General features: G+C 60.6%; 1 protein-coding gene across 5 annotated transcripts in view; it reads right to left on the reverse strand.

Annotated features, from left to right (window-relative positions):
- Positions 1-12621, reverse strand: part of RAP1GAP (RAP1 GTPase activating protein) — a 185412-nt gene that overhangs the window by 22727 nt on the left and 150064 nt on the right. For 4 of the 5 annotated variants that reach the window (XM_054009445.1, XM_054009444.1, XM_054009447.1 and 1 more), the window contains 4 exons: positions 7926-8057; positions 5512-5589; positions 2346-2455; positions 1548-1661 (listed from right to left, as the gene is read on the reverse strand). In XM_054009445.1, the coding sequence (XP_053865420.1) occupies positions 1548-1661; positions 2346-2455; positions 5512-5589; positions 7926-8057 (434 nt within the window). The remainder of the gene's footprint in view (positions 1-1547; positions 1662-2345; positions 2456-5511; positions 5590-7925; positions 8058-12621) is intronic. The other variant, XM_054009446.1, reaches the window with a different exon arrangement.

Raw genomic sequence — 12621 nt, forward strand, 5'->3', positions numbered from 1 at the left:
GGAGACCTGAACTTCCCCAGGTCACTGGCTAAAGTGACCTCGCTCAGTTTGGTCTTGAAGCGGGGAGAGATGTGACAAAATTTCCCCTTGTTATGTTGTTATGTTATGTGAGTCTTACAGTTTTGCATGAATGCTGTGTGTGCCTCAGTTTCCCTGTGTATTGCACCAATGTCTAGGTGGTGGGATTAAGCCTGTGTAACTTTTGCAGGGGTTGCTCCAGCTCCCTGCATGTATGCTCTGGCCACCCCTTCGTAACCTGAGACCCAGGAGGGGGACGCCACCAGGTGACTCTTGGCCTGGGAAGTGAGACAAAGGCCTGAGGAGGAGGAGCGGGCAGGGTAGGGGCCAGGCAGTTAGAAGTGTGGGCTGGCTTGGGACTCAGGGGGAGGACCAGAACCCTGGCTCTGGGCTCCCCTCCACGCAAGATGGACTTGGCTGAAAGTCACTGATTTCTGTGCTAACAAGATCTGCCCTACCCTGTGTTCCTGTTGACTAATAAACCTGTTTTACCGGCTGGCTGAGAGTCACTGCTGACTGTGGAGTTGGGGTGCAGGGCCCTCTGGCTTCCCCAGGAGCCCAGCCTGGGCGGACTTGCTGTGGGAAGTACACTGTGGGGCAGAGGATGCTGAATGTTCCGAGGTCAGACCCGGGAAGGTCGAAGCTGTGTAAGCTTCTTGCCCTGGAGACAGAGAGAGGAGGCTCCCCCAGAGTCCTTACTGGCTTTGTAGGGAATAGTTCCAGAGCATCGCCCTGGTGACTCCGTGACACTCCGTGGCCCCCCCATCCAAGACACTGAGACCCAGCACCCCTCTGCGCCCCCCAAGACACACGGCAGTGAGATTCAGCACCCCCCAAAACTCCCCACCAAGACACAGGGCAGTCAGACCCCACACCCCCCCGTGCCCCTCCAAGAGAGAGGTCAGTCAGACCCAGCACTCCCCTAAACTCTCCCCCCCGAGACACTGGGCTGTGAGACACAGCACCCGCTCCGTGACCCTCCGAGATACAGGGTACTGAGACCCAGCACCCTCCTAACCCACCTCCAAGATACCCCCTACACCCACCTGAGACACTGGGCTGTGAGACCCAGCACCCCCTATGCCCCCACCCCGAGACACAGGGCAGTGAGACACAGCACCCCCCCCCCCGTACTACCCTGAGACACAGGGCAGTGAGACCCAGCACCCCCCTAAACTCTCCCCCTGAGACACAGAGCAGAGAGACACACCACCCTCCAACATGTCCCATCCTCTCCCTCCCCCACCCTTGGAGAGACAGGGAACTCAGACCCCTCACTGGCTGCCCCTGGACAAGTCTCTTTCCCTGGTCCCACCCTGCGGCGGGGCTGGAGCTGGACCACCCTCTGATGGGCATTTTCAGAGTACAGCAAATGAGTGCAGATCAAGTGAAAAGGACCCTCTGCCCCCCGGCCCAGCGCCTCCGCGTGGGAAATGCTCTGGTAGATTTTGCCCACGTGTATCTTGCTCCCTGCTGACAGCCCATGTGGCTCCCTGGGAATCCCAGCCCTGGGCCAAGGAGGAACTGACTTGTTCTTCGTGGTGGGCATCTCTGGAGAGCTCTGGTTGGATGAGTTCTCCGACTTGGGCTCCTGGGACACGTGGCCGCTGTCAGGCGTCTTCTGGGGGCCTGCTGGGTTCTCCCTGTGAGAGGCACCAGTGACATGCTTGGACCAGGGCAGGAGGAGCCATGCTCACTGCTGGGCAGCTCTCAGCTCCAGCTGCCTCCCGGGGGCACCAAGATTTTCCAGCTCATAGCATGGCAGGGCTGGATTGGTGACTGGTGTCCCTGTCCTGGTGTCCCCTGAGCTCAGTGCCAGCCGTGGTGCAGGGCAAACCCCGGGGTGGCCAGGTTGGCCTGGGCCTGGCAGTGTGGGAGCTACTGCTGCTTGGCAGCATCCCCACTCCCTTGGGGTCTAAGCCAGGCTGAAATCAGGGTGAATTGCGGGAAGGTGCCCTCATGGGGAGAGCACATGCCCAGCCCGCCCCGCCCCTGGCAGTCTAACCAGGGGCCAGGCGTATCTGCTGGGAGCAGCCTTGGAGAGACGGAGCCGCGTAGTGAGGTGCCACGGGGGAGGTTCTCTGTGCTCACTGGGGTGGCCCCTCCCTCCTCCTCCCCATCACTGCTTGGGGCTCTGCTCCTTGCCCCTGCTGTGCCCTGTCACTCAGCAGGCTGCCTCCCATTGGCACGGGTGCAGCACAATGGGGCTGGGGCAGGGCAGGCGGGCCCCAGCTGTCTCTTCCTGGGGGTGGGGGGGTGAATGGAGCTGGTGCTCTCTCTTGCAGGTCTTGGTGCCCCCGCTCCTCCCCTGCCACGGCTTCACCCACCTTTTCTCCTGCACCTCCTGGATGTTCTCGATGCCGATGGCGCTGCTCCTCCGGGGGCTGAAGGGGCCAGATTTCTTCCGTGTCGGGCTCTTCCCAGGAACAATCAGCGACTGGAAAAGATTTGATCCCATCAGCCAGACAGTCCTGGGAAGCCCTGACTCCCCGCGGGGCACTGCCACCTTCCCCCCTCCACAGGGGCCCACGCTGGGGCCGGGGGGGTTGGACTTGGACCAAGGGCAAAACCAAATTGGAGCTGGAGCCAACCCAGCAATGGGCAGGTGCCCCCATCCTGAGGGCTGCTCCCTCTACAGCGTTCGCCAGAGCACCGGAGTCCCCTGCTTAGCTGGGTCCCATGGGTTACTGCTCACACACATCTCCCACTAGGGAGCCCTGTGTGCCACCAATGCTGGGCATTGGGCTCAGGGCCTCCTCCAGCTGGAGCCCCATCAGAGCACCAGGGGGCTGGGTGGAGAGGAGGAATTCGGCGATGACTCTGCCCCATTACATGGTGCCAGCTGCTAGCCATGGGGCAGAGATTGGGGCTGGGCAGAGCTGATGGGGTCTGAGAGCCTGATGCTATGGGGGAGTGAGCATCTGTCCAACCAGAGAATGCTCAGCATTGGAGGGGCACTGCTGGGGTGCCTGCACCGTGCCAGAGGGGCTGGAGCATGGCCTCTCAGCCGGGCATCCTGACATGGGGAGAGGTGACCCATGCCTGTGGGGCACTCCAGCACAGCTTGAAGCAGTCACGGCCCTTTGCAAAGCCCTGCACCCACCTCTGGCACCTTTCACCTGAGGATCGCCAAGTACTGCACGGACTGGACTGAAGCCCTGTGAGGAAGGTACCGTCACCCCCCTTGTAGAGGTGGGGAAACTGAGGCACAGTAAGGGGATGTGACAGACAGGAGAGGAACACAGGAGTCTGTACTCCCATGCCCCTTGCACTAACCACTGGCTTGCACTGCCTGCCATCTCAGGCAGGGCCATGCACGGCGGCTGTGTCCATAGCTGGATCTCTCCTTGGAACCAGCGACACTGGCTGGGGACGGGGCGGGGAGCAGTGGGGTCAGGCCAGGGGCCAGTCTGGATTGACCCCGGTTATGCAGATCAGAGTGCAACAAGCAGAGGGGCTGGCCCAGCTGGGGACCCAGTCGTGTCAATGAATTAACATTTGCTAGCCCCTGGCCAAGGTGAAGGGAAGGCATGGGGCCACATGGGAACAGGCAGGGCTGGGCTGCAGGCACTAGCCTCCTCCTGGCTTCTCAGTGGGCAGGGGGCGGTCTGCACTGGGCTTAGCCCGAGCAATCTATGTCCAGAGACTTGTATGGAGTCAGCTCAGCTCCGGTGAGCTCAGCCACACCGCGGCATAACTCTCCCCTGCCAGGGCCACGCTGGCCCAGCCCAGGGCTTGTCGCGCTGCAGGGGGCTGGGCTGCGCTGCTCTGTGAACACCTTCCCGATGGATAGCAGGAGAATTCATCTGTCCTTCGGGGCACAGTTGGTATGGTGGGAAGCTCTGGCAGACTGGCAGGGCCGGTGCAAGGATATTTCGCACCCTAGGCGAAACTTCCACCTTGCACCCCCCATCCGGCCTGGGGAGCCAGGGCTGTCCCTAGCTATTTTGGTGCCCTACGCAGCCCCCCTGCAGGGGGGCTGTGTGGGGCCCCAGGACTCCATGGGGGAAAGAGGGGGCCCAGGCCTCTGCGGAGGGGCTGTATGGGGCCCCGCCCCAGGCTCCACGGGGGGTGGGGTGGGGGCCTGGTCCCAGGCCTCCATGGGGGAAGAGCGGGAGGAGGGCTGGCCACTTCATGTGGGAAGTGGAGCGACCCGGCCCCAGCCTGCTCCGCTCCCCTGACTCCCAGACGTGCCAGGGGAGTGGAGCAGGCTGGGGCCGGGTCACTCCACTTCCCGCAGGAAGTAGCCAGCCCCCTGTCCCCCACAGAGGCCTGGGGCCCCAGCCTGCTCTGCTCCCCTGGCTCCCAGGCTTGGGGGGGGGGGAGGGAGGGGGGGAGGGAGGAACCGCCCCCGCCCCCAGCACTCGCCGGCGGCGCGGCTGGGAGCCAGGGTAGCAGACCAGGCCGGCTCCCCGCCCCCCCTCCGCCCGGAGAGGCCCCCCCTGCGGCAGCTCCCAGCCCTGAGGCGCCCCCCGTGTGGCAGTTCCCCCCCTCCGCCCTGCGGTGCCCTCCCGCGGTAGCTCCTCGCCCCAGCTCACCTCCGCTCCGCCTTCTCCCCTGAGCACGCCGGCGCAGCTCCACTTCTCCCGCCTCCCAGGCTTGCGGCGCCAATCAGCTGTTTGGCGCAGCAAGCCTGGGAGGGGAGGAGAATTAGAGCAGGGGGCGGCGCGCTCAGGGGAGAAGGCGGAGCAGAGGTGAGCTGGGGCGGGGAGCGGTTCCCCTGCACGCCCCCCCCCCATTACTTGCTGCAGGCAGCCCTCTCCGCGCCCCCCTGTCCCAGCTTACCTCCACTCCACCGCCTGCCCTGAACATGCTTTTTGGCGCCCCCAACCACTTGGCGCCCTAGGCGGCCGCCTAGTTCGCCTAGTGGTTGCACCGGCCCTGCAGACTGGCACCACTGGCAGCTAGCTGCATCCTCACTGCAGAGTGGTCACTGTAGCAACTGACGAGAGACGCACACTCGAGCTGTAGTCTGTACCCGCCGGGTCAGCCCCAGCTACAGCCACGGCCCGGCGTGTGCGGAGGGAGTGGGAGGGGCAAGGCTGGTGAGAACGCGAGTTCACTCTGCAGTGAGGCCATGCCTGGGGCAGAGGGCTGGAGGGGGAATCGCTCCACTTTGCTGGGCCTGAGGAGAGGAAAGGCCCTGGGCTATGAGGCGGGGAGGCAGCTGCAAGGGCTGGACATCGCAAGGGGAGGAAGGCAGCAGGACCAAGGGGCTCTGGGTGCCAATACCTAGGCAGGGGTGAAAGCAGCAGGTACCAGGGAGGCTGACACGCCTCTCTCCCTACCCGACCCCTCGAACTTAGCTGCAGAGAAACACCACCCCGCAGCACCAGAGGCCCAGCCGGGCTGCCCTGCATGCTGGGATGGCAGCCAGGCCCAGCCAGCCAATGTCCCCACTGCGGCCCAGCTCCCCCATCGCAAGAACAGCGCTGGCTCCAGAGAGGAAAGGGGTGCAGGGAGAGAGAGAGAGAGAGAGAGAGAGACATCAACCTCTTCTATGGTTCCTATCCCTATGGCGCTGCCTCGACGTCCGCACCTACTTGGCGCTTTTCCAGGGACAAGCAATGACTGGCAAGCGGGCAGAGGAGAGAAGCAGAGCAGGGGGAGGGGGAGAAGAGGGGGGGGAGAAAAAGAGAAGAGAGTCATGCAAAAAAAATGGCTTGACCATCGTAACAAAGGGCTTGTTAACAGCACCTTGTAGTTGCCCGTCGCTGGATGCGCATTTGGGTGTCATGGTGGGCTATGTGGGGAGATACTGTATCTGTGGTGGGGATCCCCACTGAGCAGCTACTGGTGCTGGATGATTGATTTGGAGTTGGCAGCTCTCATGGGAAGGCCTGAGGGGGTGTTGTGGGGCTTGCACAGTGGGGAGAGATGAAGGTGGGTGGGGAGCAGCTGGGAAAGGGGGCAGGACTGCATGACACAGAAGAGAAGGGGGCTAGCTCAGGGCAACTTTTGCAGACAAAAGCAAACTCCTCCTTGCACCCCACCCCAGGCAGGTCAATCTCTCACAATTGGGGAAACTGAGGCACAGAGGAGGCCATGGTTTGCCTAAGGCTACACCGCGAGTCAGTGTCCAAGCTAGGGATAGAACCCCAGACTGCTGGCACTTCTCCTCCCCTGAGGCCTAGCCAACCCCATCTGAGCCCTGGGCACCGGGGGCTCAGCTCCTGCTGTTACTGCCAGGAACGGCGGCGTGGCCATGGCTTTCCGTAGGAGCAGGAGCCCATGGTGGGGGACTGGCCTTTGCCGCGCTCAGCACAGCCATGGAGCCCAGCATTCCAGGGCGGTAACACCACCGAGTGTAGCCCCATCTCCTTCCCTGCCCAACTTTGGGGCCTCAATCCTCCTTTGGGGGCACATGGCCATTTAATGCAAACAAGCCCTCCTTTACCCAACATGCACAGTAGCTGGCACATCCTATGCATCCCTCAGACCTTGCCTGGCTGTCGCCCTCACCGAGCAGAGCCAGGGCCACCACTGGACAAGGGGGGAACCGCGTACAGGGGCAGGGAGCTGTAAACTGAGCTGAAGTGCAGTGCAGTGGCATGGCCACACGATGGCGCCAGCACCTAAGAGCTTGGCAGTGGGCTGGTTCTGAGGACTAGGTGAACTCACCCCACCCTGAAGCTAGTGCTTCCTCTTCCCACTCCCAGCGGGGACTGACACCGGTGCTTGGCCCTTCCCTAGCCCCTTCCCTCCAGGATCTCCATGCATTTCACAGGCATCGATTACTATGCCTCACAGCCCCCACTCTCTCCCTGGAACAGGTGGGGAAACTGAGGCACAGAGCGAGGCTATGACTCACCCCACGTCACAGAGCCAGTCAGTGACAGAGCTGGGCAAGGAACCTGGGAATCCCGACTCCAAGCTCCCCAAAGCTAACTACTGGACCACACAGCCTCCCGGGCGGGCTTGGCCACACAATGGGGGAGTTAAAGCTGTGGGGCTCAGAGCAGGGGACGGGGCTCAGGGCAGGATAGGGTCAGACAGATAGGGCTCAGAGCAGGGGGCGGGGCTCAGGGCAGGGGGCGGGGCTCAGGGCAGGATGGGGTCAGACAGATAGGGCTCAGAGCAGGGGACGGGGCTCAGGGCAGGGGGCTGGGCTCAGGACAGGGTGAGGTCAGAGAGGTGGGGCTCAGAGCAGGGGACGGGGCTCAGGGCAGGATGGGGTCAGACAGGGCTCAGAGCAGGGGGCTGGGCTCAGAGCAGGAGGCGGGGCTCAGGGCAGGATGGGGTCAGATAGGCGGGGCTCAGGGCAGGAGGCGGGGCTCAGGACAGGATGAGGTCAGAGAGGTGGGGCTCAGAGCAGGGGGCGGGGCTCAGGACAGGATGGGGTCAGACAGGTGGGACTCAGAGCAGGAGGCGGGGCTCAGGGCAGGATGGGGTCAGATAGGCGGGGCTCAGGGCAGGAGGCGGGGCTCAGGACAGGATGGGGTCAGATAGGCGGGGCTCAGGGCAGGAGGCGGGGCTCAGGACAGGATGAGGTCAGAGAGGTGGGGCTCAGAGCAGGGGGCGGGGCTCAGGGCAGGATGGGGTCAGATAGGGCTCAGGGCAGGAGGCGGGGCTCAGGACAGGATGAGGTCAGAGAGGTGGGGCTCAGAGCAGGGGGCGGGGCTCAGGGCAGGATGGGGTCAGATAGGGCTCAGAGCAGGGGGCGGGGCTCAGGGCAGGATGGGGTCAGACAGGGCTCAGAGCAGGGGGCGGGGCTCAGGGCAGGATGGGGTCAGACAGGGCTCAGAGCAGGGGGCGGGGCTCAGGGCAGGATGGGGTCAGACAGGCGGGGCTCAGAGCAGGAGGCGGGGCTCAGGGCAGGATGGGGTCAGGCAGGTGGGGCTCAGAGCAGGGGGCGGGGCTCAGAGCAGAAGCAGGCCCAGCAGGGATGCGGGGACGGTCACACTCACTATGCCCGCTGTTTTGGCCATGTCTGGGTTGTTGTGGCCGAAGCTGCCGCTGTGGCTGGTGGACACCGTGTTCTGCTTCTTGCTGCTGAGGCCCATGGCATCCATGGACTGGCTGCGGCTGCGGATCACGCGCTGGAAGGGAATTCATTCGCTATCACTTGCTGCCTGCGCTGCTTCCGCACTGTGCTCAGGGTCACCAGCCCACAGCCGCTGGCCATCCCTGGGCCCAAGCACAGAGCTGCAGCAGGCTGGAGGGGAGAGACATCGGGACACGCTCCAGGGACCAAGGAAGGGGTTGTGGGAGCCTGAGACAAACCCCATCCCCCAACACCGGCTCCCCCCGGACAAACGGCAGTATGTGGCGGCATGTGCTGGGCCTGTCTCCTTGAGAATGGGCTGTGCTGGGTGGGCCTGGACCACGAGCCAGACCCCAGCAACGGAGAACTCTTGATGCTCCAGAAGGAGGCAAAAGCCCCCTTCCCACTAATTTACGTAGCATGGTGGGACTGGGGGTTCCTGCCTGACCCCTGCAGCAACCAGCTGCTGTCCTGTGGCATGAGAATTGATAACCAGCCGCCAGCCTACGTGAATGGCTGTAGGACGACCCACTCACTGGATGTGGCCTATGAGCCCAGGTGGCAGGGAACTCCACACACTGACTTCTCGCCTCGGGAACAGTGAACTCCTAGTGGGTGGGGGACAGCCGAGGCCAACAGCCCCTGTACTGTTGGCCCCACACGCTCCCCCCCCCCCCAGCACAGAGAGCATGAGCAGACTGGAGGGGCAATTGCCCAGCTGGGGGGCACAGTAAAGCGGCTCACTCCCCGTTGCAGGCTTCCCGGTGCTGTTTGCCAGTTTGTACCAAGCTCCTGGCCCAATGCCGGCCCCATCTGAGCAGCTCCTCCTCCCAGCCCCGCCCTAGGGCACCTGCATTTCCTTGACACCCCCCAGTTGGGCTGGGGTGGGCTGGCAGCGGCTGGCTCAGCGCTGGGACCGGGGCAGAGAGGAGCTGGGGGCGGACAGCACATCCGGCTCCTGGCCTGGGGCTGTAACTAACAGAAAGGAGAACTGCACACTTCAGTTCACCTGTACTTCCTTGGGGGGATGCACAGGACAGCCTGGGACATGTTTCACTCTCCTGTCCCACCAAACAAAGGAACCCAAAAGCCGACGCGGCTAGCGCTGAGAGCAAGGACCGGCACCAGGACTCCTGGGTTCCACTCTCGGCTCTGGAAGGGCTCGTGTCTAGTGCTCAAAACGGCACTGGCAGCCAGGACACCCTCCGCACTGGAAGGGAGTAGGGTCTAGAGCAGCCAGGACTCCTGAGTTCTATTCCCAACTCTGCCTTCCTGTGTGACCTTGAACAAGTCACCTAGGCTGGTGTTTTCAAAGGTGTGGAGATCCCCTGGGCATTGGGCACCCAACTCCATCAGTCCCTTTCAACCCTGCAGCCATAACTTCCCAGTGCCCCGATGCCCCTGTGTAGGAGTGACCCCACTGCCCAAGGGGCTGCAGTCCTTCTGCTGGGGCAGGCCAGCTCAGCACCCCTCCTGTGCGTGAAGGGCCTGTCTGGAGGCAGGTGCCATGGCTGAGTCCTCAGGAAGGGGCATTTGCCTGGAGGAGCTTTTGCTGCAGCAGGGTGAGATGGGTGCCAGTGTGGCCCACTGCCAGGCTCTGCCCCAGCTCCAATGCTGTGCTTCAGCATGGACTGTGGTGAGTGCCACAGGCAGGCACCGGTGGGGTGCCAGTGCCATGCAAGAGGCTGACTCAGGCAGGTGCTTGCCAGCCAGGCTGGGAGAGAGACAGACGTGGGGAGGAGGAGACAATGGGAGTCCTGCTTATTAGTGCTCCCTGCTGGCTAATATGGGGAGCTGCGGATGTGCCCAAGAGTCAGGGGTAGACACTATGCACCTCACCGCTAGTCTGCAGTCACGTCCCCTCTCTCCTCCTTGGCTAGGTCTGTCCCCATGCCAGGGGGCATGCAGGAGACAGTGCAGCTCTCATCAACCTGCTTAGTGCAAGCCAAGGCCTGGGAGCCAGATCCAGAGTCACCCTTGTCCTCTATAGATTTAAGGCTCCCCTGAGAGCTGACATACCCCTTAGGTCCCTGGGGAGCAGTTGGACACACTTCTCTACCCCACCCATCCAGGCCAGGTTAGCAGGGCCAGGCGAGTCCGTCTGTGCCCTGTGCGACACAGCATTGCTGGGAACTTGGGTGCGCCCCCTGGGCCAGGTGGGCAGGAGCCGGAGCTCCCACAGGTGAAACCCAGACAGCAAAACTGATCAGCAAACTCAGCACACCGGCCACTCGCAGGCAGCTCTGTCACGGGGAGCATTGAGCCCTCTGCAAAGATGGCTGGGCCACCAGGCCAGCCTGTGATGCTGTACTCCATATGCTTTTATGAAAATATGCTAATAAGTGTGAATATAACTGGAATATGCTTCATGCAAAAGGTCTCTTGTAAGGTATCATTGCAAAGCTTATAATCTACTGAGTGTGTTCAACCTATTTGTATAAATGTATCATTCCGATATCCAAAACTAGAAATATGAAATATAACTTGGAGGTCCCATTGTAATTATGCAAAGTGTGGGCCATTAATGGTGGTTTGGAATCTTGATGGCTAACATCAACTAAGACAATTGATTGTTGTCATAAATATAAAGGGAAGGGTAACAACCTTTATGTATGCAGTAACACAAAATCCCTCCTGGCCAGAGGTACAGAGGTACAGAATCGTTTTACCTGTAAGCAGTGGTGAGCTGGAGCCGGTTCACACCGGTTCGCAAGAACCGGTTGTTAAATTTAGAAGCCAGTGTAGAACCGGTTCCTAAAGGGGCGGGTGGGTGAGCAAACTCCGGTCCGCCGGCCACATCCGGCCCGTGGAACCATCTGCCAGGCCCGCCTGAGCTCCCAGCTGGGGAGGCTCCCCCAGCCCCTCTCCCACTTCCCTTCTCCCCCGCAGAGCCCCAGTGCACCGCGCTGCCAGCGCAAGCGCTCTGGGAAGCTCTGCAGCTCCTGCCGCTTTGAGCGGCATGGTAAGGGGGTGGGGCTGCAAGCTCCAGTGACCACGCAGCATCCTTACACAGCAGCATGGTAAGGGGGGCAGGCCGGGGTTGGGAGGAGGGGTTGGATAAGGGGCAGGGAGCGGTTGGAGGGGGCAGAGCCTCTGGGGGGGGGGTCAGGGGACGGGGAATGGGGAACGGGGGGCGTTGGGTAGGCATGGGAGTTCCGGGGGTCTGTCGGGGTGGTGGTGGATGGGGTTGGGGCAGTCAGGGGACAGGGAGCGGGGCAAGTTGGGTAGGGGGTGGGGTCCTGGGGGGCAGTTAGGGTAGGGGGTCTCGGGAGGGAGTGGTCAGGGGACAAGGAGCGGGGGAGGGGGTTGATGGGTTGTGGGTTCTGAGGGGGGCAGTCGGGGGCAGGACATGCATTGGGGTCAGATGAGTGGTGGTGGGGGAGACAGGCACGTGGGGGCTTGTACTCACCGCACGGTTCCCTACTGGGTCTTCAGCAGCACGTTGGCAGCGGGTGGGGGGGGGGTGTCTTCACTCGCTCTGGGTGAAGTACCTGCTGCCGAAAACCCGGAGCGAGTGAAGACCTCCCCCCGCTGCCGAAGTGCCACTGAGGACCCGGTAAGGAATCAGTTCTTAGGATTTTGGGAGCTCATCACTGCCTATAAGGGGGTTAATCAGTTCAATTAACCTAGTAGGCACCTGACCAGAAGGACCAATGGGACAAGAAGATACTTTTAAATTGGGGGGTGGTTGTTTGTGCTCTCTGTTGGTTCCCTCTGGATAGAGAGAGAGAGAGAGACCAAACAGGTAACCCATCTCTTGAAAACATACCTTAAGATGATACATCTAAACTTACAGAGATTGTAAGTAAAGGCAAGGAAATGCATAAGATTATCTTTTGTTTTAGCTTGTGAATTTTCCCTATGCTAAGAGGGATGTTTATTCCTGTTTCTGTAACTTTAAAGTTGAGCCTAGAGGGAAATCCTCTGTGTTTTAAATCTTTTTATCACCCTATAAAATTACCTTCCATCCTGATTTTACAGAGGTGCTTCTTTTACTTTCTTCTTTATAATAAAGTTCTTCTTTTAAGAACCTGATTGATTTTTAGTGTCCTAAAAATAAAGGGTCTGGTCTGTACTTTTATTAAAGGCAATTGGTTGGTATATTATTCTCAAGCCTCCCCAGGAAAGGGGGGGAAGAGGTCTGGGGGGATATTTTGGGGAAATAGGAACTCCAAGTAGTTCTTTTCCTGAATCTTTGTCTAAATCACTTGGTGGTGGCAGCAATACTGTCCAAGGACAAGGAAAGGAATTGTGCCTTGGGGAAGTTTTAACCTAAGCTGGTAGAAATAAGCGTAGGGGGTCTTTTATGCGGGTCCCCACATCTGTACCCCAGAGTTTAGAGTGGGGAGGGAACCTTGATATGGTGGCAGTGCGGTGGGTTCATTTTGAACCAGAAGCACAGACCTCAGGATATTAAAAGGACAATTTTTTTATTTTGGGCTTGAAAACCAAAGAGGTTTTTTTTTAAAAAGGACACTTTTTTTTTTTTTTTAAGCTGAGAGCAGCTGGACTTTTTTTTCTTCTCTGCCTGAGGGCAGAGTAATTAAGTTCCTGCAAGGGAATTCACAAGCTGTTTTTTTTTTTTGTTTCTTTCTAGCTCTCGGATTAGGCTAGGCTAA

The sequence above is a fragment of the Malaclemys terrapin genome, chromosome 19 (genome assembly GCF_027887155.1).
Source record: "Malaclemys terrapin pileata isolate rMalTer1 chromosome 19, rMalTer1.hap1, whole genome shotgun sequence".
Taxonomy (NCBI): domain Eukaryota; kingdom Metazoa; phylum Chordata; order Testudines; family Emydidae; genus Malaclemys; species Malaclemys terrapin.